The 27445-nt window shown below is 40.7% G+C and overlaps 1 protein-coding gene across 1 annotated transcript in view; it reads right to left on the bottom strand.

The window, feature by feature from the left end:
• The window catches only part of FHIP1A (FHF complex subunit HOOK interacting protein 1A), a 990350-nt gene that overhangs the window by 218679 nt on the left and 744226 nt on the right, over window positions 1–27445 (bottom strand). The window contains exon 10 of the mRNA XM_044062036.1: window positions 3730–4821. Coding sequence (XP_043917971.1) covers window positions 3730–4821 — 1092 coding nt within the window. The remainder of the gene's footprint in view (window positions 1–3729; window positions 4822–27445) is intronic.

Genomic DNA, 27445 nt, shown 5'->3' with positions numbered 1-27445 from the left:
ATGACAGTGTCTAGATCCTGGCAGTGCTGTGTCCATACATTTTTGAGATACCATTGCAGCTTCCTCATATGCAGTTTGGCATTGGGAAGCACCAGAATAAAAGATGCCATGAACCCTAAGGCTTGAAGGACTGTCCTTGCAGTCAGCCCGGACTGATGAGATAGCTGATGGAAGTAAAGGGATAGACTCTTTTGTTTGTCCGGGGTTAAAAGGCCATCTGGGATGCTGTATTCAGTCTCACACCCAGAAAGCACATGTCCTGAGAGGGTACTAGACTGGACTTTATTTCGTTCACAGAATACCCCAGGCATCTTAGCACTGCTATCACATATTCCAAATGATGAAGAAGCTCTTCCCTTCCTTGAGCCAGAATCAGGCAGTCGTCCAAATAAGGATAGATCTGTATTCCTTTTAGCCTGAAGAAAGCTATCACTGGAGCCAGAACTTTCGTGAACACTCTGGGCGCAGTAGATAAGCCAAAGGGCAATGCAGAGAACTGATAGTGAGAAGTCCCAGCTTGAAAACGCAGATACTTCCTGCAACTTAGTCTGATAGGAACATGAAGGTAAGCCTCCTTGAGATCCAAGGTTACCATCCAATGATCTTTGCCCAGCAAAGGTAAAAGCTACTGTAACGTCAACATTTTGAACTTGGGAATGTCCAGATAAGTGTTGAGGGTAGATAAATCCAAAATTGGTCTCCACGTGTTCCCCTTCTTTGGTACTAGGAACAGGCGAGAATAAAATCCTAGGCCCACTTCTGGCATAGGAACCGGCTGTATGGCCCCTATTTGGAGTAACAGAGAAACTTGCTTGTGAGCCTCTATTCTTTGTTGAGGAGGAACATCTGGCATGCCTTTGAAAGGAGGCAAGGTATGGAAATAAAACCTGTAACCGTGGTGTATGATATCCAATACCCATCTGTCTTGGGTAATTAAATTCCAATTTTCTTTGAAAAGTGCCAACCTTCCTCCCAAAGGTGCTGCCAGACGAGAAGGCTCTGGCAGCTGAAAAGGTAGGTCATTGGGTCTGTTTACGAAAGGACTGACCCCTGCCCTCACCTGAAGACTGTGCAGGAGAACTCCCTGTTCTAGGCCTGAAAGAGCCCTGAGCTCTGCCCCTACCACGTCTAGATCTACCCCTAGACTGGGAATCATAAGAAGGATACGTCAACCCCTTAGTAGGCCAATTTCTACTAAACTTTGGAGGCTGGACCTGCAAAAAATCTTTAACAGTCTGCATAGACTTAGCCTTGTCTTCCATTTTCTTTAAAACTGCCTCAACAGGAGGACCAAACAACACGTCAGATTGTAAAGGAGTATCTAAAATCCTTGTTTTAACATGTTCAGACAAATTTTGATCCCTTAGCCAGGCGTGTCTGCGAAGAACTGACCCAGTGGCAGCCACCCTAGACGAGGCCTGTACAGCATCAAAACCACATTGCAAAGAATGCTTACCCACCTGTTCAGAAACATGTACTAAATCTTGCAACTCTTTACAATCAATACCTACTGCCAGAGCATCAACCTTAGACTTCAATTGTGAAAGGAGATAGTTTTGGTATTTCAACATGTGAAACTGGCAATTCAAAGCCCTCATAGCAAGAGTGGAAGAAGTATAAACTTTCTTTCCCCATCTATCCAAGGCCCTAGCCTCTTTGTCTGCAGGAACCGGATTCTTTACAACAGAAGCCTTAACACCTTTAGGCCCCTGGCTAACAGTTTCTGGGTCCACCCTAGGACTCTTAAAAAGATACTTATGAGCTTCAGGCACCCTGTAATACCTATCCGGCTTAACAGGAGCAGGAGGCAAAGAATCAGGATTAAGAGAAGCCTCTGAAAAACATCTTCCACTACATCCAAAACAGGAGGTATAGCCAAAGGCCTATGCTGGGGTAAAAACAAAAATTCCCTAAGCCTTTTCCTGGAATCCGAGAAGTCTTGACCTTCCCACTTAAAATGCTCCCTCATGGAATGAAGAGTTTCTGAAAAAGAAAAATCCTCAGGAGGAGAAGCAGAAGGAGTAGAATCATCCACATCAGAATCAGAATAAGGAGAGTACTCCTGCAAGTCTTCAGCCGAAGACTCTGAAACATCTGAAGCCTGCTCAAAACCCCCCAGCTCAGGCTCCATCCTAGGTCTCTTATCAGGAGGGGGCATAGAACCCCTAATCAAAGTAATCAAATCTTCTGCCATTTTAAGCATATGCTTCTTGGGCACAGTTCCTGAAGAGCTAGGGGTAACACCAACTGAAGCTAAACCTGGCCTGCCCCTGGGAGAAGCCTTTGAAACAGAAGGAGAGGGCCTAGCCACCCTAGGAAGGGAGGGGAGTATAGTAACCTGAGAAGCCCCCTCAGCCTGACTTGCCTCCTGAGAGGCCACATCTTGCAATAATAAAGTCTCACCCTGGGAACACAAAGAAACCTCCGGTAGAGCCACCGGCTCCACCGACACCTCTAAAGAACCGGCGTCCGGTACAGACGGTTCTTCTAGCCTAGGCTTAACTGCTTTGTCCTTGCGCTTCTTCGAAGAAGCGGGCGTCGGAGCATCCAACGGCATTTTATAATTGCACTGCTTCCCAAAGACTAACCTTGCACAATCCAACCTTTTCTTTATAGTGCGTTTATTAAATCTAGCACAAGAGCGGCAGCCAACAACGTCGTGCTCAGGCCCTAAGCAAGGAATACACAAAGTATGATAATCTCTATGCAGTATCTGTTTCCCACAAGAAATGCAATTATTGACTTTTTCTGACATCCGGTAAATCACTGAGGCAAGAAAAAACTAAAATATTCTAACGGGGTACTTAGCCAACTTTGAACTCGGCCTGAAACTTCGAAATCGAAAAATCTCAGAACGCCAACCGGCACTTGCAATGCTGCTTCTGCATCGGACCATGCGGCAAAAAAGACTGAGGATATGACGTCGGTCATGCGCATTTGTACCCTGACGTCCTGATGTCAGTCAAATGCGCCTTGACCGACGTCAGCCTTATACTTTGATATTCGGGCCGACCGAGGACAGCGGACTACCCAAGTGTAAGGACTGCAGCAATGTGAGATGAAGAACATCTTGACAGTTATTAATCAGCACCAATACTATTATTCATTACATACCATTCATTGTAACTCTTGCAGTAATTTCTGAAGGAATATGCACTTCAGATATTTTACCACTAAAATGATCACTACCTAAAGTACCTCAAACTGTACAGTTAACTAGGTTGTATTATTGAAGTCTGTTCTTTCACCAATATAAATTTGTAGATAGTTTGTAAACTGGTTTACTAATGCTTCAGAAATCGTGGAAGTAAATCTGATGCAAACAGAAAACCAGCTGACATTTCTACAGAAGGGTAAATGGACATAAATGAGACATATATGAGTAAACTGAACTTTTATCAACCCAGTTTTTTTTTTGGAGATGATGTGGCTAAAATTAGAAGTGGAGATATTAAAAGCAATATTGCATACAAATTCAAATTTTCTGCCGCTAACATCCCACTTACATGAATTATACTTAATTTACTTAAGCTAATCCTAAAATGTCAAACAATATACAGATAATCTGTTATGCCGTAACAGAGCTTTTAGGAGAACTTTAACTAGTGATGAGTATACAATACTAAGAAGGGCTCAGTGAACAGTGTGCTAAGACAGTTTAACTGAGCAACGTTTACTTATGACATGTAAACTTACCTCACAGTAAATTTAATGTCATTCTGTTCTCACCTGTGAAAGGTATCCCCTGTATCCTGGCTGGATTGTTAGAAAATATGGGACTTTTAGGTCCAAAGGGTGAAGGCACTCTTTCTTGAGGAGAACCAACAGAAAATCTATCAAAATCATCTTCTTCTTCATCCATTGGTGTTATTAGTTCAGGTAAAACAGGTTTCAACTCTTCCAGGTTGGTGGGATTAGAGTCCAAGTCCTTGATAAGATCATCATACTGTGTGATGATGTCCTCACTGTCTGGACTTGGAGCTCTCAAATTTAAGTTATGATCAGGCTCAGCCTCTGTCTCCTGTTCTAAGTCAGATTTTACAGTTTGCAGATTCAGCTTCTCCTTTTCCACCAACTGATTCAAGTTTATGTTTTTCTCATTCGGGTGTTCCGTTTCTACAACTACATTCAAATTTGTGTTTTTTTCATTCTGTTCTTCTAAGACAACTGCAGAGTTTAAATGAGCTACTGGTCCATTGGCTGCAGGTATGTCTTTCTCTGTGTTTGTATTATCCAAAGGAATGCTTGTTTTAACAGGACTATTACAAACTGTATCTTGACAGTCCTTCTCAGCACACAACCTATAAACAATAACATCATCTTGAAAGTCAGAGTCTTCAATGTACGATCCCTTGACAAGCATTATTGCATTTTTCTTCATTTCCTGAATGTGCTTTGGTGGATCTACAGGAGGAGGAGGCTGATCGCCTACATTTTTTAGGGGATAATGATGATCTGCCAACTCTTCATCAGACCCGGGTGTCATCCCAGTGTCATAACTGTCATCCCATTCAAGGTCCAGCTGCATTTTCTCACCTGCCGAAGTAACATCTAACGTTAACCTGCTCTTTGGAGTATGCTGGTGCAGATAAGACATGGAGGGACCACTGCTGTTCTCTGCTAATACTTGCAGGAATTTTTCAGGATCAGGATTCTCTCCATCATATGGGGCAGACCAAACACAACAGGCTTTCAGACAGCTGGTGATACTTGCCTCAGCTTCCCACAAGTACCTAAGATAGCTGACATCAACTGTTTTGTTGTATTCCACAATGCAAGCTGATTCACAAAGATCTGTGTTATCCAGGTGCTCCTTGGAACCTAAAAAAATAAAAAAAGTATATGTGACTAGCTTTTCCATTCTACAGTCTACAATTATATGTATACATGTACATGTTTGCTTGCATGCATATGAATGAGTTACTTTTAACACGTAAAATGCACCTCAATTTTTGGAAGTATATGGACATTCCAACTCCAAATAACAAGTATTGTGTTGTAAATAAATCCACGATGCTGACAAGCAGACAGACTACTTCAACCTGTCAAAGGACTGGCATGATGTCTGTGATGCTACAGGAAAGTAGCATGTCAGCACTGATTATATTACAGTCCTATGACGATTCACCTATTTATCTTTAATTTGCTTTTGTTTACTGGTTTTGTCCAACTGGGTTTAGACAAAATCCCCTTTTCACTTGAAGGCCTTGGGGAGAAAAACTCCAACACATTAGAAACATTTTTAAACACTGATTCAGTAATATACCTAAACAGACATTAAATAATATACATTACACACATTTACTAATTGGATTACATTCATACGTAGTACAGGAAATTATTACATATAAAAAGTAATTATGCCTTTAGATGGGTACAGAACCAATGCAGACATCACCGGAGTGCGGGCCCACTTCTGACGAATGCAACAGCATTACAGAAAATATTGAACATTCCTAACTTTGGCAGATCAGAATCCAGCTTGCATGACAATATCTTTTCCATGCTACTGCACAGTGTTATTAATTACGTTCAGAGATAAGACCAAATTATTTTAATTACAATTTTTGAAAATGAAAACACCACTGCATGAAAACTTTTCTATCTGAAGTTTTGAGGTACCAGTTTACAGAATGTGACTGTGTACTGCAACTTCACCATAATGATGGTTTTATCTGCTTACTGATATACTAGTAATTGCAGAATATTCATATCAGGAGGGATCTTACTGTGAACAGAACACAAATGTCATACAATGAACTGTAATACAGCCAGTGTTTTTGAACATGAAGGATCTACTGAAGTTATCCACAAAAAGATTAAAACTAGGGATGTAATATTAAAGAATGACATTTAAAACTATCTTATCACTCTGTCGTGTTTCCTAACTTGAAGCACTTTACATAGAGACAACACCTGTGCGAAGGAACGTGTGGCAGAGACTAGTATGCACATGCTGACCAAATAACACTTGGACACTGCATGTGCCAGTTTTATGAGAAGCGATTGCTTCCATCCACCAAGAAAATTCCATTCCTTATCAATCTAGGAGAGCAGTACTAGATGTGCAGCATTACTGTGACACATGATAACCATTCAAAACATTGGGATCCGCTACGGCGAGTCCCAAAACACGAAGAATGAACAGCCGAAAAAACAGACCTACGTGTACCAAGTTTGAGATGGCCATTTCCCAAAATATTCCCTTTTCTTTGAGGCATGGTAATCTCAGAGTTAGTGTATACAAGTATGGGGGCCTGCCCCCCTGTAAAAAAAAAAAGAAGTTTAAAGGAAAAGAGTCATGTTAGAGATTCACTTCTCCGGGATTTTCAGTCTTTTTTTCACCATGTCGGCCCTTGACATTTTGAGTGCTAACATTTCAGTAGGGAGACTTGACACACTAACAGTTATCATTTAGTAACAAAAAAAAAAAAGTATCTGCTACATCATAGAATGAGACCGTAATGAAAGGTTTACTAGATGACATGTCCTTTTACAACTGGGAGCTATCTTGGATGCCCAAATTATGAAACCTGAGGAAATGTGGGGTGTTAAGACAGTATGAAATGCTATGGATCTAGAAGATGAGGATGCCCAGTTGGAGGTACAGAGTGATGAAGCAGTCCCACTACAGCACGTAGTGGGCAGAACTTGTATTTCAGATACTACAAAGAGAAGCTGAAGCTGCTATTGTGTTTAAGGAGAAAGTGCAAATGAGAAAATATGCATGCAAGTGAACAGACTGAAGTCCTGACAGCCTGAAGAAATACAAGGTGGGCATATGCTCTTGTGGTCACACTAATTACATCAAAGCAACACAGGCTTTGCCATCTGGAAGCATACTGCTAGAGAAAGGATGTCAGGAGTACTTGAGCTGTCAGTCATGGCTACTCTCTGTGGAATCATTTGATTAAACTTGGGTTACACAAAGGAAGGATTCAGGGCTCTTCATGTGAAACAAGATCCACTGTATTAAGTATGTTCTGCAAATGAAAAGCTGCACAAGAAACTTTGGGTTACATTTGGGGAAAATGAGCAAAAGGAAAACTGAAGGATTTATCCATTTTGTAATCTTCCTCTAATATCATTTACCAATAATTATTTTCCCTTTGTACCAAAGCATACATTTTGCCCTACTGGTGAATAATTTTTGTCACTGCCTTTAAGAAAAACTTTTAAAACTGTGTTTATCCTGTAGTGCAGCCACAGCCTTTAATGGAATTACTACAGCAGTGACAGAGCATGTGCAGAGACATGTCTTTAAAGTCTACGGACGCACTTCATGCTATCCCTAAGGTGATATTATCAAGGGATACATTAAATTATTTGGGCCATGTTTTAATTAAAAGTTTACAATGCTTTTTTATTAACAAATCACAAAAAGGGTAAGGATTGAAAATGGAAAAATACACAGTGAGATCTATCTCACAAGCTCACAATACAAATTTAATGCAACTTACTTTAGGAAATGTGTGTAGCATAGATGGCAAGCTCCCAAAATCTCACAGTGAGATTCATACGCAGACAGAGAGAAAGCAAAAGGTGGCACATGCTGGATGATTTGCTGAATCCGTGTTTGTCAGTCACAACAGGTACATGATAAAATATTCACAGCAGCCAAAGGCCCGCTATTCATATAGGGGAAAATGTGAGTTGTTCGAAAGACACTGTGTCTTATGCAATGCACAAGGTGTAACAAGATGGGTCAGTTTTGGGTGGACTTGATGAAAAAAGTTATAAATTATAGAAAGCAGCACTAATGAATTTAGGAGAGCTAGGAATACAGTAAAGACAAAATTAAGAAAATGTGATGAAAAAAGAGCAATAAGTCAAAAATGAAGTATAAAGTCATTGGAATGATTAGCGATGGAATTATGCATTAAACGTACATTTAGAGGACATGGAAGAGAAAAACAGATGAAAATGAACAGGAGTACAGAAAGGCAGGCAAATGAATGGTTAACCCATTAACATGGAAATGAAAAAAGGGAGCTTGACAGTAAATGTGAATAATGTAAAAACTGCGTATGAAGAATGCCAGGCTATCATATTACATTTCATATGTAAACTAAGAAAACAAGGCATCTATAAACTGAATAACAGTTAAAAGAAACCATTTACAATTTTATTCAGGGGAAGCAGGGAGGATAACTTTACTGTTACAGTGATAACTTTGAAAATACACTGTTATGGTAAATATATTTACACGCAACTGTATTATTTTACTGAGGGAGTGTCAATGTAATAATAAATCATAGTATTTGGGGTGAAACCCTGAAACCCAAGCAGCAGTGTCATACCCAAGGGAGGAAGGCATTTACAGGACAACCTGTAACACAGATGTGCTTACAACTTACAGTATTTAGTGAAAATGAGCACAGCAGGCCATGTGCTGGCTTCTAAAATATCTTGTAGAAAAACATTCTGATACAGAATGATGACACTGCTACTGCCCTAGTGAACATGTTTTTATTTTACCTTGTAAAGGGGCCAAGTCTGGTCAACCAATTTGCTTACAGTCATACAAACAGCTAAACAGAGGTTGAGCCAAACAAACCATGGACTACAGGATGAATCATCCTATCAGGTCATAGACTTGGCCTTCAGCTCTACACTGCAAGAGAAGGTTACTGCATTTGTCATAACAAAGGCATTCAATGTGTCACCTCTTACGAGAAAGTCTACTTTTTAACTAGCAGGACTACTTTCCTTTTCTTAAATGAAACAAACAACTGATTAGACTATCAGATTTATTCGATCTATTGTAATAGTTAAGTGGTCTGTATGCACCCAATGTGTGAAAATGATTCTTCCATCATTGGGGTAACCACACCTCTCAAGTGTACCTCATTACGAGGAACGTACCTCATTTGGGGTTTTAAAAAGTTCATGTTCCTCAAATTTCCTCGAAGTTCCACATTGAAAGACTGTGCCACACATTCAGTGTTAGGATTTTTTTTAAGTGAAATCCATGGTAAACAGAAATGAATCATATTAATTCATTAAAAGATCTTCTTTATAAGTAAAACCAGCATATTTTAACCATCATATGGCCTTCCTAGTTGAAATTGTTAGTAAGCCATTAGTATGTGTTCCACATTTTGCCCATTTGTTCCACATTATGAGGGCTAGTGTTCCTCATTTTGGAGATGGAAGGTTGAGAGCTATGGGGGTAACCTGCATAAAATCTGAGAGTTGAGCAGACTAGTTAAGAGGTGCTGCTTATACTGCTTTGAGCAGAAAGTATGATTTAGTGAGACTTTTACTGTATAAAAAATCAAATAAGGATGGTTGTACAAGATGGGCTGAAACTGTGACGTTCTCATACAGCTAGTAACCACCACAGGAAATGCATTTTAACACTGGAGTTACTTCAGGTTCAAAGAAAAGCAAAATCAGTTTCTACAGCATAAATATTTCAATGCTATCTACTGAACAGACTTAAAACTTCATAAAAGTCCATCTAGGATTTTGCATCCTATATATGTGTTTACACATTCTATGTGACAAGGAGATAACGTTCCAACCTGGATTCTCTACGAGTGCACAACATCTCATATTTACCATCAAAAAATTATTTTTTGGTGAAAAATCATACACATATTAAACTCTGGGCATCAATCACAGAACAAGAAAAGTGGGAAAAGTATTTGAAAATGCAGCCTCACTAAAGATTTATATAACAGCAACAAAACCCTTGAGTGTTTTGAAATGAACAACTGCAAGACAGTATTTATAATACAAAAACACTGTAATCAACTGAACTGGGTATCTTAACAAGTCAGTTTATTATTCACATGTATATTCTGGTCAAATAAATGGGTCACCCATGGCCATTGGTTACAGCTCACAGGCCAGGAATGGCCTGCATCTTTCACTTCTTGGTTTATGAATAATCGCACAAATAGTGGCAATGTATCACTGCTGAATGCCAGAAGCCTAAGCAACATCTCTGAACCGGAGGCTTTTCTTAACCTCAAAGACATCAGAATTACTGTAATTACAGAAGGTTGGTTCCACTGTAGTAATAGGCTAGAACTTCCTGCGTTCCAGGGTACAGTGCCTACCATCCATTCACATCCACCTACAACTGTGGGGGAGTATCAGTATTCATTTGTAACCCCATTCTCTCTCCCTAGATTTTGCATGATACAAATCTGGAACTGGCTGAAGTCCTAGTTACACTCAATGAAATTATCACATTATAACCAATACAGATCCCCATCTATGACCCCAACAGAGTATGCAGAATACCTTAACTAGTTGGAAAATTAACAGTTGAAACAAATACCTTTTTTTTAATAAGTGACTTTGACTATCCGCACATAAACTAGCAAACATTTATTACCAGCAATAAATATGTCCAAAGATTCCTGAACTTTGTCAATGTAAAAATACTTTGCCAAACTGTCCACCTATCTACCAGAGGTGATAATCTTCTTGCTCTTGTCCTTGTAACTCGTAAACATTTCTCTTAACTGTACCACCACACTTGTGATCCTCTCCATCAAATCATACCTTCTCAATGTCATCATTTCTATGAAAACCTGCTTTGTGAACCTAATTAACTCCTCTACAGCCAGGGATTACTCCATAGCCAATTATTATTTACTGATCTTATTATCATAAATATTACAGCTCCCCAGCAAATCTTGTAACTGACACTGATGCCTACTGCTCTGAATTTTACACCCTCCTGGGTAGATGCTGTGAGGCATTCTTAATCTAGTGTAAGCATAATGGCAAGTTTAAAACTAAGCAGAACAAACACAAATACCAACTCTTTCTGGTAAAGAAGTCCCAGTAAAGAAAACCAAAAAATTAATACAGCAAGACAGAGGGACTTCAAGACGGCCTGTTTCAGTAAAAAACCTTTATTGTCGACACCACAAGTGGTTTCACAGACTAAGTTGCTTCTTCAGGTAATGTCTATCAAACTAAAGAACTCAGTTTAAATACCATATACTGCCTCCCTTGATTACTCATTTGACATCAAAGCACTCAAATTATTTAAAAAAAAGTCTCATAAAAGCATATGTACAGCACCTAAGTACAGAAATTCATAAAAATGCATATGCAACCTTCTTCTTCTTATATATATATATATATATATATATATATATATATATATATATATATATATATATATACACACACACACACACACACAAATAATACAAAGGCAAAACCTAAGACACTGAATGTTTTTGCCTTTGTATTATTGCATTTTCAAGGGAGGCAGTATATGGTATTTAAACCTAGTTTTTTAGTTTGATAGATATTACCTGAAGAAGCTGCTTAGTCTGTGAAAGTGCTTGTGGTGTCGACAAAAGTTTTTTACTGAAACTGGCCATCTTGGAGTCCCTCTGTCTTGCTGGATTAAGTTTAGAACTAAAACCATAGGGTGGCGCTACTACATCAACAAAAAATGAAAAAGCCCCTGTCCATCACTAAAATAATGTCCACGTCATCATTTTAAAATGTATTTAAATCTGGTAAGTACATATTTCAAACTTATCATTAAGGATTCTAAGGCCAGCTATGAACTTAGGATTGCATCTATATCAAACAACTATAAGGCCTTCTTCAGCTACATTAGGAAGCTTTCAAGTAGCCTACATTTCTGTACTGAACTTATCGCTAATGATATCTCCTTCTCTGACCCAAGGACACTGGTAATATTCTTGTGGACAAATTCTCTTCCAGATTCACCCAACCTAACCTCTCCTATGCCCCCCTGCATTCCCTCTCACATTCCCAGGGATACATTTTCAGCAAGTCCTTTTGACACATTCCAAAATAAACACTGTTCCTATGGTTCCTGACAGTATCTTTGGATGTCTGCTGAAGTCTCAGCTAGCAAAACTCCTCCATCATCTCTTCAACCCAAGTCTCTCAACTGGTTATGTCCCCGAGCTCATGAGAATGGCTGTTGTACTGCCCTTGAATTAAGGCAGCCCCTGTACTGACCCTGGAAATTACAAGCCAATTAGTCTCACTAGTGTTATTTACAAGACTGTGGAAAGTATTACAGCTAAATTAATAAACAATGATATAGGTGACCTTGCACCTTTGGATATACACCATTTTGACTTTGTAAAGGCAGATCATGCCTGCTCATACAGGCGAAGTTCTTTGAAAGTGTTACCGAGCACATGGTTAGGGGGCACATAGACTACACACATTGCTTACTTTGACATTATCCCTCATGCTGGGATTACTGGCAAACTCTCCCAACTCAACAATAATTCATCCAAAATTCGCTAGATTGGTACTGGCTGTCTGAAAGAACCCATACCATTACAACCAAACACCCTAATACTGGATGATTTCAACTACCCTGCCATTAACTGGGAAAACTACTCAGGTACCAACTCCTTTTCCCAACCGTTCTTGGAATTCATAAATCCCAATGCCCTGGATCAACTAATCCATTGTCCCACCAAGGGCTCCAATATCCTAGACCTGGTCATTACCAACATGGGAGATAGATGCTCCACACCACTGGTCACCCCCTCATTGGTCAGGTCTGACCATAAGCAAATCACCCTTGACATCCTTATCCCACACCCACCCCCCAGTAAGGAAATCTCCTTAAAAAACTTCTCCAAAGCCAACTTCATGCTACTGAAGTCAGAAGTGACAAACTTCACGACATCCATGCAGACAGGATCTGAAAGTTCAACTGCAGAATCCTACACTAAAGCACTGTACAAGCACATCCGCTCGTGCATGAATCGTGCCATCCCAAATAGAACCAAGATGCACTCCTCCAAAAAAGGAAGCCAATCTGGTAGTCCCCTGCTATAAAAAAACTATACAACAGAAGGAAGAAACTGTTGCAGAAAAGAGGAAAATCCCAGGATGCAAAAAACTCCCTCACCAGCCTCAGTAAGAAGCTGAGATCCATCATAAAATCCTCAAAAACTAGTTATGAAAATAAAATTGCCAAAGATTCCAAAGACAACCACAAGGCATTCTCTAGTTATGTCAAGAATCCAAATGGCAATGCTCAGATCTGCTCTAAGCTTCAAAAGAATGGCATTAAATATACTGATCCCAGGGATATTGCCAATATCCTGGCAGATAGATTTAGTGCTAACTTCACCCCCCTCTCACCCCCTAAAGGGCCCATCTCAATACCAAAAGATTGCCAAATTCTGGTAATCACGGCCACAGAGGTAGAAACCGCACTCTCCAAAGCTAAGAATACAGCATCCATGGGACCAGATGACATCCCAGGCTGTGTACCACATGAACTACGAAATGAACTGGCACCTCACCTAAGTGTCATGTTTAATCATAGTCTCACCTCAGGTTTCAAGCCCACTGAGTGGCACACAGCTACAATTATCCCACTCCATAAGGGGGGATCCACCTTGGATCCCAGGAACTACCATCCTATCAGTCTGGCGAGCCTGATCAGCACGGGCATGGAACGCATTATCATGGAACTTATAAACAAAGACATTGGCAACCTTCAAACACTGGATCCCACCAAGTTTGGGTTTGTGAAGGGCCGATCTTGTCTCCTGAACCTGACTGACTTCTTCGAATCAGTCACTAGAGCTGTGGACAAGGGTAAGGCGGTCCACACAGCCTATTTGGACCTTGTCAAGGTCTTCGATACCATCCCCAACCCCAACTGTGGAATCATAGATAAAATTATTAAGCTGGGCATAAATCCCTATGTCACTCGATGGGTTGCCAACTGGCTTACTGACAGAACCCAGACTGTAAAAGTAGCCGAGTCCAAATCCAGCTCCAGACAAGTGGAGTAACTCAGGGTTCAGTCCTGGGACCACTCTTGTTTGGCATCTACTTCTCTGAAGTACAGGCCAACACTAAGGGACTCTGGCTAACAAAGTTTGCAGATGACTGCAAACTGGGAGCCATTACTGAATCCCCAAATGATGTGGATATTCTACAAAAGGGCCTTACAGAAACAGATGCCTGGTGCCAGAGCCATGGGCTCAAGCTTAATGCCAAGAAATGTATAGTTATCCCTTTTGGAAAAAAACATGTACCCATGAATTACCACATAGGTGGCAGTACACTAAACATTGAAAGTGTGATGAGAGACTTAGGGACACAGGTGGACAGTGGTCTCACTTTCGATAACCACATCGCCACAACAGTCAGGAAATCCTTCTATGTGGCACACCTCATCACTAAGGGCTTTTCATCTAGAAAAAAGGAGGTCATTGTCCCACTGTACTCATCCCTCATTAGACTCATTATAGAGTATAATTCCCCATTTGGTATGTACCTCACAAGACATCTGCAACAGCTGGAAAGCCCACAGAAATACCTCACTAAAAGAATCACAGGCCTAAAGCAGATGCCATATGCTGACCGTCTAAAAAAACTCCAGCTATACTCTGTGGCATATCGTCTACTCAGAGGCAATCTCTGCTTAACATACAAGGCCATGTCAAACCCTGAGCTGTTGGACATGCTCCACTTAAAGAAATCCCAATCCCTCAGAGCCACAGGCTCCAGGGATCTAAACCTTGTCATCATAATGAACAAAACATGCTAGAGAGATAGGTTCCTGACCCAGAGACTCCCCATTCTCTGGAATAGACTGCCCAGAGATGTCAAGCAGAGTGCCTCTTTGGCCCTCTTCAAAAGGAACCTTGATGACTGGATGGGAGATAGGAAATTCACCCTGGGGATCATGTCAGTTGCCCAGCTAGGCAGGGGTCCAGAGAAGTAAATATTGTGGGAAGAAATATCCACGGAATTGTTATGGCTAGGCATGTATAGGCCCTAGGGCCAATAGCCTAGTACCAACCTATGAACCTAAACAGAAGAATGTCACCAGGCACCCTACCAGGCTTTTTGCTGGGTCCCCTAATCTTTGGTATACATTTCTGTGACATAAAAGCTGATTTCAACTGATCATGGTTAACCAGTTCTGATACTCAATTTAGCCAGCAAAGGCAGGATCAAACAAATGCTTCCTTATCCTCAACACCAAGAAATGCAGTATAGTTTCCTTTAATAAATCTAGCTTCACTACTGCTAAGCACACAGATAACATTCCACTTAAATTTGACACAGTTATGAAGTAGATACATTATGGTGATACTGGATTCTCCTTTGACCATCATTTCACTGTGGTGGTTAGAAAATCCTTGGACCTTGCCCAACATTAACTTAATGGTATTCTCATTTGGGTCCAAAGAAGTTATATTCCCGCTTTATTCATGCCTTATTAGGCCCATCATTGAATACAATATACCCTTCAGATGTACCTCACTAAGCACCCAAACCACCTTGACAGACCTCAGTGTTTTCTCACCAAAAAGATCTCAAGTCTTATAGTTTGTAAGTCAGTGCAGAGGATTAAGGTTTTAAGATATAGTTCCTGTGGTACAGGGTTTGATTCTGTCAGACCTCACTTGCCTATTTTGTGACACAGAGCAAGCCACTTAACCAGACATTGCTCCTAGATTGCCGCTGAAAAGAGATTCTGTGCTCAGTGGGCCTACCCGATTAACAAATAGGCATTATTATCAAGCCTCATTACCCTTAGCTACACTGATAAAAGTAAAAGCCTTGGCCCTCTACTCAGTGTGATACAGACTCCTGAGGAATGATCTCTGCTTAGCTTCCATGTTATGAATGAGTCCAGCACTATTTGAACTCCTTCCCATAAACAGAACCAGTGGTAAAACAAACACATGTTCTAGAGACCTAAACCTATAATACCATATCTACAACACGAAATGGTATCCATTGATGTCAAATCCAATGTATACCCAGTTTCTGGAATACGCTGTTCTTACCTACCAAACAGTGTACTTCCCAAGGAACCTTTAAAACCAGCCTGAATTGCTGGATTGGTGATCACAAATCTGCAGTGGGAATCTGTGGAGAAAGTGTACTTAATGGAGGACATTGTTAATCTACCACAGTACAGGGTCATTTGACTGAGAATCCTGATGGTTTACTTTGGTCATATACTTTGTATAAAAAAAAAAAAAGCAAAATCTACGTACCTTAGCCATAAAAATGTTGACTGCATACCTATACTCATTACTGCTCTCAAAATACATTACTCTGTACATCTTAACATTAAATTAAGACTTCATAGCACTTACCACTCAAACAATGCATCTCATAGGTGTTGAAACCTGCCATGGTTATTGGCTTATTTTACTACCATGCTTACTTTTGGCTTGTCAGCATATTTTCAGAACCAAGGCTTTCACATAATCGGTAATGATGACCTGAACGTATTAAACAGGTATGGCCCCAGTACAGAGTCCTGGTGAATCCCTCGGTTCACATATTCCTTGATGATGAGCATCACTAATCGAGGGCTATATGCAGTTTGCAATAAACTCATCAGCATTTAACCTAGATAAACTCTGTACAACCATATTCTGAATTACAGTGTTAAAAGTCTTCATTTAACCAAGATAGAGTCTGCAAAACCAACTTCTGAAGAATAGTGTTAATAACCTTGGCAAAACTGAGGTTTGCCCTCATCAACTGATGAGCTTGATTCCACTGTAACAAAATTATACCATAAAAATTAATCAAGTTAAACAGGGCATTTAACCCACACTGGTGTAAACCCAAGACTTCCACCACATTAGATGGAAACAGGGTGAGCAATGCTACTACCTACGCTAGTCGCTTGCTTAGAATTCCCCTATTTCCTTCTCTTTGCCTATACTCTGATATCAATCATTGATAGGGAAGGCAATCTCTAGCCTGCAGTCCAAATAAATTCTTGGCCTCTTCCCATTCTATTACCTTTCCTTCTGTAATTAATTTTCTCCCAATATCTTGGTTCTTTTGCCAGTTTTCTCCAATAAATTCCAGACCTTTTTTATCCATTGTCTGTATCCCTAATTACAATCATCCCTATAGGCAGAATCTCCTTTCTCCATTACCATATTGTCTTAGTTCTTAGATACTTTCTGCTACTTTATGAATATAATATTCAGTATGGTTATTGTTACACTCCTCAATGATCTGCATCCAAAATCCCAGTCTCTTCTTCTTTCTTGAGCTTCTCCCATTTTGTCATCATCCCTTTCTACTTTGAATTATAGCTTTCTGCTTGTGCTACATAGAGGAACCTTAACTGTGTACCTCTGAAATACCCCTTCAAATTGGGTAATCCCAAACCGCCTTGTTCTACTGGACGTATCAGCTTTTCCCACTTGACTCCTGCTGTCTTCCATCTCCCAGATAAAAGTCTTCAGCTCATTATTAATTGCTATCCACAACTTTTGCTCTGGCTGATAAAACTATGCCTGACCTGTGTATAAAACTTCTTCTTCTTCTTTCGGCTTTTCCCGGTTAGGGTTCGCCACAGCGGATCACCTGTCCGCTCATGATTGTCAATGGAGTTTTACGATGTTGAGTTGCCAGCCCAGCACCCAACCTTCCACAGAAGGCACACACGCGCACACTCATGCCTAGGGCCAATTTAGTGTCCAATCCACCTACAGCATGTCTTTGGGACGAAAACCATTTTAACTGCTTGTATCTTGCTATCCATATCCATAAAACAGAGCCTCCAATTTCTCAGTTTTTGAATTATCTTTTGTTTAGTCTCTTCCCACATATCCTTAGCTGCCACACCAGAATCATTTTTAATTCATACTGCTAAGTACTTTATTTTACCATGTCCCCATAAATATCCAATTTGAGAGTGTTGCCTTTGTTTTACCTTCATTAATTTTGTATTGCAGAAATACCTGAAACTGTCTCAAAATGTTCCACAACACTGAAATCTCCTTTTCTGGTTTTATCAGGTATAAAATAATATAATTTGCAAATACAGCCAGCTTTTCTTTACTACCATCCCAATTACATCCTTGAATTTCTGAGTATCTTATTTTCTTTGCCAATAGTTCTAAATATAATGCAAACAACTAAGGGGACAGAGGATACCTCTGCCTGGTTCCTCTGCTCAAACAGAAATAATCAGAGAGGAACCCACCCACTTTAACTTTCACCTCCGATCCCTCACATATCCTTTTAATCAACCTTATAATGTTATCAGGGAATGCAAATGCTTCTGTTGCCCTTCTCATAGACTCCCAGCTTACTCTGTCCAATGCTTTCTCTGCATCAAGACCCAACAGCAGTGGCATTTTCTTACATTCTGCTTGTTTTGTTAATGTTGTCAAATGTTTGCCTCCCCTCCACAAAACCATACTGATCCATACCTATCAATGTTGGCATAATCTTTGCCATTCTTTTAGCCATTACAGACAAACATTTTAAAATCATGGTTTAGGATTGAAATGGGCCTGTATGAGCCTGGATTAACCTCTTTAAGTATTACAGCCGCCACTGCTTTGTTCCAGGATGTTAATGCTTCTCATCCTCTTAAAATACTGTCAAACAAAGCCTTCTAGCTCTTTATCAGTTTATTTTTTCCTCCTAGCTTTCAAACTTCCACAAGAAAACCATCTATTCCTGGGGACTTTCCTGTAGATTGCTTATACATCCCCATTTTTATCTCATCTCCTCCTATCTTAACTTAGTATTTGAGCCTCATCCATTTCTAACCCTGGCATATTTAACTTTTCCATAAACATTTCCATTTGTATCTTTTCTTGCTTTCCGTATTTCCCTGCTTTATACAGATTTTCATAACATTTCTGAAATATTTCTGTTACCTCTACAGGATCTCATTATCCTCCTTGTTATAGGCTCCCTAAGCTTGGTGACAACCCTTTCTGCTTTCTGTTACCCGAGTCATTGTGCTACAAGTTTTTGTGCTCTGCATTTATCAGAAATAGTTGCTTAACAGCAGTCTTTCTAAACTCATGCATATTATCGAGGTAATCCCTTAGCTTCCTTTCCATTTAACATTCTGCAGTTGTTTCTCGTCTTGCTCTCTGAGATTCCCCCTATTCTGCAATACTTTTATCCTTTGTCAGTCCCTCTAAATAATTCTTACTTCTTCTGAATGGTTTCTCTCTTTCATTTCCATCCTATTTTTAAACTCCACTTTAACTTTATCCTATTCCCTAACTATATTTTCAGAAGAAATTTCTATCTTCTCTAATAACTCCTGAATAATTTCCAATAACCACTCCTTAAATTCCTCTCTTTTTCAACAGATAGGTAGGGAAGCACCAGTGTCTCATTTTTATTTCATTATTTTGCATTTTTATTTTATTATTGGCATATAATCTGAAACAGTTACTGGATAAGTATCAAAAGTTTCAATTAAATTATCATGTTTCTGTGAAATATAAGTTCTGTCTAGCCTAGCCCACTTTTTGTATTTTGGGGAATAATAAGTAAATTCACTTCAAACTCTTACTGAATTCACATCTTCCATGCCAAGTATTTTTATAATTTTTTTCAAAAACCTACGATCCTTTATTATATTTTCCGTTCTGGGCCCCCCTCAGCTACGTCTTCACTGCTGCCAATCAAATTCCAGTCCCCACCTATAAGTAATATTCCCTGCTGAAAACTGATCATCTCTCTTAGAATATTCTTAATCTCCATTACAGCAGTTTTAGGTGGAATAAATACATGCCAGTGTAATTCTCATCCCTAGCCTGTAGCCCCTAGTACTACAAATCTACCATCATCTTTTTTTATCCTCTATCACTTTCATATCCAACTGCTTTAGTGCACTCTGCAGTGTTTAGGATATTAACCTATTTTTTCCATCTTGCCTTTAAAATCTGCAACATCTATTGCAAGACCAACAATTATAACAGAGCCCACATTCTGCCTCTCGACAGTCATCTTGGGAATAGTGCTTCTGTTTTCTCCTGATGAGAGAAGGAGTACAGGGACATTATTTCCTGGAGACTGCTTATCACCGGAAAGCCTAATAACTGCTTCATAGGTGACCGCTTGCAATTTGTGCTTATATTCTGCTCTTGGTGAGTGCATTGATTCCTGACTGTTTCTGGTTGGGTAGTGTCTGCGCTTAACATTGCTAATTGGTCTGTTGCTATTCTAGGCATCTACCAAGAAAAGGCTACAACCATCCTAAAGACCCTTGCATCACCTGGGACACGTCTATGGATCAAACAGACTGTGGCCTGCCTCTCATCTTGGGACTGATGCTGATGTTTTGCTTTGGATGAGAGAAGAAGCAACGCAGCAGTGTATCCCAGCACAGTGAAGATGTGGTGAGACCAGCACTAGTAGTAGCCAGGCAGTAGCCATTCATGAAACTTCCATCTTTTCATCACTGTTGACAAAGCTAAGTCTTTGTTTCCAGTAAGTACTGCTTGATTTGTTTCTAACTTCAGAATATCTGCCTAAATAGTTCATCCTTAAATTTTCAGTCTACTTACTAGTTTCCCCTCAAGTGTTTGGCAGTGCCCTGTATCTACACAAACACCTTAAGTAACATTTATCCTGTAAGATATGACTGAAATTTCACCAATACCTAGCTGCACACAGAACTAGTTTGCAGTGACAAGCACCATTCCCAGAGCCGCAAATCGGATAATCCTGACATTGCTTTATATTATCACTCCAACTGTCTAATCAATAAAAAGGGGCCTGTTGAAATGGATATGAACTTTCCCACTATCTCTGTTACAAACTTGGTGGACATAGGCATCCTGAGGCAATGTAGAAATTGCCTCATGTTTACTGACAACAAGTTAATTCTCAACTGATATGGTATGTGAGAGATATATTTAAACAATGTCACTGGAGGCATAGCTCTCGCATAAAAGTACTCCTAATATCAATAAGGTTTCGTACACACACTGCATCCATCACACACTATTCAAAGCAGACATATAGACCTACATATGCTGAGGCACTAAGTGTAAACTTCCTAAAAGTGAAAGACCTCAAACAAATACCATCAGAAGCCCCAACTGCATTCTTTCAAAACAATACCCTGATCAACATATACAGCCACATCTTAAGGAGCCTCTACTTCTAAGCCCATAAGGCAAACCACCACACAATCTAACATTCTGGTCATTGGAGACTCCATTGTGAGGCACACTGATGTCCCTCTCAGGATGAGTAAGGAGAAAGTCATGGTCAGCTGCTTATCAGAGGCTAGGATCCACCACACTATGCACGCACTGAAGGTCAATGGACCAGACGTACCAGTATGACTCAGTTATAGTCCATGTGAGTGTAAATGAACTGAGACCTACTTCTGAGACAATATGAAGAGAGACATCATGGAGCTCTCAGAATATGTGTCCCAAGCTGGTATGAGCCTAGCACTAAGCAGCACTTTACCTTCTCCAAGGATGGTGTCACAATACAACAAAAGATGATGGACTTTAATAACTGGCTTAGTTTCTGGTATCATTCTAAGCAGGAGCAATATTTGTCAGCATGGAAAGAAAAGGTCAACAGACCAAGCTGTTTTGCCAGGGATGGTCTGCACCTCTCCCCTCCAGGCTTTTGAATATTAGCTATAACACTGTCTTTCCCCTATAGTGCCTTTTTTAGGAAATGCCAAAGTACTTCTGACATAGCAAATCAAAACCAAGAAAATCTAAAGGTATGTTCCATGCTAGGAATATAAACAAAAAAAAAAAACTCCACTCCCTAGAAGCTCTCCTAACCCTAGAGAATGCTGATATCTGTGTGGCCACTGAGACATGGTTTAAAGCCTGACAGTTTAAGGTTTTAATGCCTTCCACACTTTTAGACCAGCTACTACACAGACAGGGACTAAAGGCGGAGGTGTCTCAATTTACGTCAAAAAATAAATATGCCTCAAGGTTGGTCAAACAGGACAATGTACTTGAGTTACTCTATGTTCAAATCACCACAGGCAAAATCCAATACCACTTCCTTGCAAGTTATAGGTCCCCCCTCTATGACCCAAGAAATCTATAACATGTATTTAAACTTATTGGATACACTCACCGTCCAACCCAATACCATATTCATGGACAACTAATTACCACACTATTAACTGGAAAGCCTATACGACACCAATCATACATGCACAGAGATTCCTGAATTTTGTAAACACAAACTCCCTGGACCAGACTGTCAATACACCAACAAAGAGTGCAACCCTACTGGATCTGGTCCTCACTAATATGGGAGAGTGCTGCACACCCCTAGTGTAATGTCTTCACTGGTAAGGTCAGACCACAAAATGGTCTACTTTGAAGTAAAAATAAAGAATGTCAGCTAACCCTGGAATATTCAGGAACTAGTCCAAGTCTAACTTCCTGCTATTAATGATAACCTGGCAAAATGTCAAGACTCATAAAACCTGAGAATACTGCTGCCTGTGCAGAACTATTCAGAAAAAAACCTTATACAAGCATTTTAATAACTGCATGGAGATGGCTGTACCCACCCAGAAATAGTACAGATCTAACTCAAAAAACAAGCCACCCTGGTGGAATCACTTTGTGCATGCTGAATGGCGCACAGTGAGGGTTATCCCACTCCACAAGGGGGGAGCCAGCACGGACCATGGGAACTACTTCCCCATTAGCCTGACGAGCCTGGTCTGCAAGGCCATGGAACGTATCATCATGGAACTTATAAACAAAGACATTGGTAATCTCCAAACTCTGGACCCCACCCAGTCTGGGTTTGTAAAAGGCAGATCATGTCTCCTAAACCTGATAGACTTCTTTGAAGCAGTCACCAAAGCTGTAGACAAGGGTAAGGTGGTTCACACAGCCTATCTAGATCTTGCCAAGGCTTTCAACACCATCTCCCACTCTGGAATTATAGATAAACTCATTAAACTAGGTATAAATCCCTATGTCACAAGATGGGTTGCCAACTGACTCACTGACAGAACCAACACTGTGAAAGCAGCAGACTCCAAATCCGACTTCAGACCAGTGACAAGTGGAGTACCACAGGGTTCAGTCCTGGGGCCTCTCCTGTTTGGTATCTACTTCTCTGAAGTACAGGCTAACACAGAAGGTCTTTGGCTAATGAAGTTCACAGATGACTGCAAACTAGGAGCCATAATTGAAACTCCTAACGATGTCGACATCCTACAAAAGGGCCTCACTGAGACAGATGCCTGGTGTCAAAGCCATGGCCTCAAGCTCAGTGTCAAAAAGTGCACTGTCATCCCCTTTAGTAAAAACTCTGTACCCATGAACTATAACATAGGCGGTAGTATACTTAACACCAAAAGTGTGACAAGAGACCTTGGGACATAGGTGGACAGTACTCAATCACATCACCACAGTAGTCAGGAAATCCTTCTACGTAGCACACCTCATCACAAAAGGTTTCTCATCCAGAAAAAAAGAGGTCATTGTTCCCCTCTACTCCTCAATCATTAGACCCATTAGAGAGTACAACGCCCCTTTTGGTATGTACTTCACAAGACATCTACAACAACTGGAAACACCACAGAAATTCCTCACAAAAAAGATTACTGGCCTCAAACAGATACCCTACGCAGACCGTCTCAAAAAACTCCAGCTTTACTCCGTCACATATCGCCTACTCAGAGGTGATCTCTGCCTAACATACAAAGCTATGTCAAACCCAGAGCTGTTGCACATGCTCCACTTAAAGATATCCCAATCCTTCCGAGCTGCACGCTCTAGGGACTTAAACCTTGTCACCGCAATAAACAGAACATGCCAGAGGGATAGACTGCTGTCCCAGAGACTTCCCATACTCTTGAATAAACTACCTATCTATATTAAACAAAGCTCCTCATTAGCACTCTTCAAGAAAAATCTTGATGATTGGATGGGAAATAGGAAATTCACCCCGAGGATCACCTCTGTGGCTCTGCTTGACAGTGGCACAGGAAAATAATTTTCTTGGGTGGCAAAAGCCAGGGTACCTTTTTGGCTGGTCTTGTACAGGCCCTAGGGCCGATAGCCTAGTACCTACCTATGAACCTATGAGTAGGCTGTATAACAAAAGGAAGAAAATCATAGCAAAAATTAGGAGGTGCAGCATCCAGCAGTATAAAAGCACTCTCAAACTAAGCAAAGAACTCAGAGGACAAACAAAGTCTACGAAAGCCAAATTTGAGGTAAGTTTGGCCTCCCAGGCCAAGGGCAACCACAAGGCATTCTTTAGGTATGTCCACAACCTCAAAGGCAATACACGATTGTGTGCAGAGCTCATTGTAAATGGAGTCACCTACAATGAGTCAAAAGATACAGCAAACCTACTGGCCAATAAATTCAGCTCCAACTTTACACCTCTCTCCCCCTCAACCTTCCCTCAGGTAATACCATCAAATATTAACTCCTCCTGCTACCACTGGGGAACAGGACCTTAATGCTCTCTCTAAGGCTAAGAACACTGCATCAACGGGCCCAGACAATATCCCAGGGTACCTTCTAAATAGCATGAAACATGACCTAGTGGGCCCTCTGGAATAGCTATTTAACTGTAGCCTCCAAACAGGCTTTATGCCTCATCAATGGAGAAAGGCAAGTCATCCCTCTGCACAAAGCTGGGCCATCTACGGACCCTGGAAACTACAGTCTCACTAGTCTTATATGCAAAACCATGGAAAGAATTATCATGGCAATGATCAATAATGACATGGTAAATCTCCAGACACTGGATCCAACCCAGTCTGGTTTCATCAAGGGCAGTTCATGCCTAGTGAACCTGGTGGACTTCTTTGAGAAGGTCACCAAAGCAATGGATGAGGGCAAAATAGTTCACACTGCCTACCTTGATCTGGCTAGGACATTTGACACAATATCCCAACTTGGGCATTGCTGACAAACTCAGGAGGTTGGGTATAAACTTGGATGTCACTCAGTGGATAGCCAACTGGCTCACAGACAGGATCTAGGAAGTTAGAAATGGTGAGTCCACCTCTACAAACATGCCAGTCACAAGTGAAGTGCCTCAGGGATCAGTCCTTGGACCACTCCTTTTTGGCATTTATTTCTCTGAAGTCAAGGCCAGTGTCAATGGTATATGGCTGACTAAACTTGCAGATGATTGCAAATTAAGAGCTGTCATTGAATCCCACACTGCACTGACACAAATGTTCTCCGGGAAGGGCTGACACAGACAAACAACTTGTGTCATAGCCATGGACAAAAACTAAATGCCAGGACATGCATAATAGTATCCTTTGGGAAGTTATCCACCCCTGGTAACCATCATTGACAACACACCCCTTAGGGTTGATTCAGTATTCAGGGACTTACGGACACACATAGACAGTAATCTAGCTTTTGGCCATCACGTGTCTATAGTGATGAAATCATTCTATGTTGCCCAACTTATAAAAAAAAAGGTATAGCATCCAAGTCCAAGAAGTCATTGTTCCACTGTATTTGGCATTCATCAGATCCATCATCGAGTACAATGCCCCACTGGTATGTACCTAACCAGACATATCCAACAACTAAACATCCACAGAGGTACCTCACTAAAAGAATACAGGGCATTAATAAAATGTTCTATGCAAACCACCTCAAGGCCCTATCCCTGTATTCTGTCTACTCAGTCTGTTGAGGGGAGATCTATGCTTGGCATACAGGCCATTGTCAGACCCCACTTTAATGGACCTCCTGCATATCCACAAAAGCAGCACCAGAATTACCTACTGAATTACCTATTCTAAAGACATAAATATTGCCTGTCATATAAATAGGACCTGCTAGAGAGACAGGTATGTGTTCCAGAGACCACCCTTCTCGGAACAGGCTTCCCATTTATGTAAAGCAGAGTTCCTTCCTAACCCAATTCAAGTGTAACTTAGACAACTGGATGGGGAACAGCAAATTCATTCCTGGTTTGGCACCTATGTCTCTAATGCACACTAGCAACCTGTAAATGGTTCAGCTCCCAGGCCCTGCTTGTAAAAGTTTCATCTCCCAAGCTCCTGCTTACACTTACCATAGGTACCAGAACTTGTCAGAGATTTGGAATGCATGGCTAGGCTTAAAACTCCCCTTGTGATCATTAGCCTAGTAAACACCTATGAACTATTGGTGTTCCTCCCCTCAACTGTAGGATGGGAAGTTGGCATAATGGTTAAGGTGTTCACCTTACAGACACAAATTGCAGGGTTTGATTCTCACATGAGGTAATTGGCTAGGCTTAAAATGGCCCACAAGGGCAGTTAGCCTAGCAACAATCTATGAACCTATGAAAATCGTAGGAAAGGAATCACCTGGATTATTGAACTGACTGTGTATCACCAAGTTTTAACATAACATTTTCAGAATTACACCTGACATGTTTGTAAAATGACTTGTGATTGTCAGATATGTGAGAGATTAACTTGTATTCATACCCAGATCAATGTAGGCTGTTACGTACTCCCTATGGGTGAGAATATGTTTCTAGGAAGTCTAAAAAGCAGGACTCCTTTATGGAAAACTTTTACAGATGGATGTGTGCCAACAGTACAGTTTTGTACCTACCATAAATGTAGATGTTCGAAGATCCACATTGCTGCAGTCCTTACACTTGGGGTAGTCCGCTGTCCTCGGTCGGCCCGAATATCAAAGTATAAGGCTGACGTCGGTCAAGGCGCATTTGACTGACATCAGGACGTCAGGGTACAAATGCGCATGACCGACGTCATATCCTCAGTCTTTTCTTGCCCCAGATGTCAGAAGACCCTAAAACTTAAGGTCAAAACCAAAAGACAGCAAACAACCAACCAACCACCTTTGCACTAACTATATGTACAATATATACAATATACACAATATGTACAACCCAACCCACACAACCACCTCTAACTACAGAGGGGAAGGAGGGAGGGTAAATTGGACTGCAGCAATGTGAATCTTCGAACATCTACATTTATGGTAGGTACAAAACTGTACTATGTTCTTCATCTCACATTGCTGCAGTCCTTACACTTGGGTAGAATCCCAAAGCAGAGGTAAGGGAGGATGGCTAACTAAGGAAGCAGGAGCTGCCAAAATGCCCTGCAAAACAGCAGTGGCAAAACCAGCCCTGGATTTAGAGTAAAGTGGCAGGTGATAATGCCTAGAGAAAGTATGCACTGAACTCAAGTAGCTGCCTCCAAAATATCCTTGGTTGCCACTCCCCTCAAAAAAGCTGTTGATGTGGCAGTAGCCCTAGTGGAATGAGGCCTAATCCCAGCTGGAACCTCCTTGCCATGATGGGAATAACAGAAAGCAATGCAAAACCCAATCCACTTAGAAATAGTTTGTTTTGACACAGGCTTGCCCTGAGAACTCAAAGCAAAAGAAACAAACAACTGCTGAGACTGCCTGAACCCTTTAGTTCTGTCCAAATAATAACGCAACTGCCTGTGTACATCTAAAGTGTGCAAAATCTTTTCCCCTTTATTTTGGGGATTTGCATAAAAAGTAGGCAAATGAATAGTTTGGTTTAAAGCCATACTAGAAACCACCTTAGGCATAAAGGAAGGATTAGTACGTAATGATACCCTATCCTTATGGAAAACCAAGAAAGGCTCAACCGCCATAAGGGCCTGCAATTCAGAAACCCTTCTTGCAGAGGTAATTGCCAACAAAAAAGCAGTCTTCCATGA

Source organism: Protopterus annectens, chromosome 2.part1, assembly GCF_019279795.1.
Source record: "Protopterus annectens isolate FY-2018-M chromosome 2.part1, PAN1.0, whole genome shotgun sequence".
Taxonomy (NCBI): Eukaryota; Metazoa; Chordata; order Ceratodontiformes; family Protopteridae; genus Protopterus; species Protopterus annectens.
This window is presented reverse-complemented; position numbering and strand designations above follow the sequence as displayed.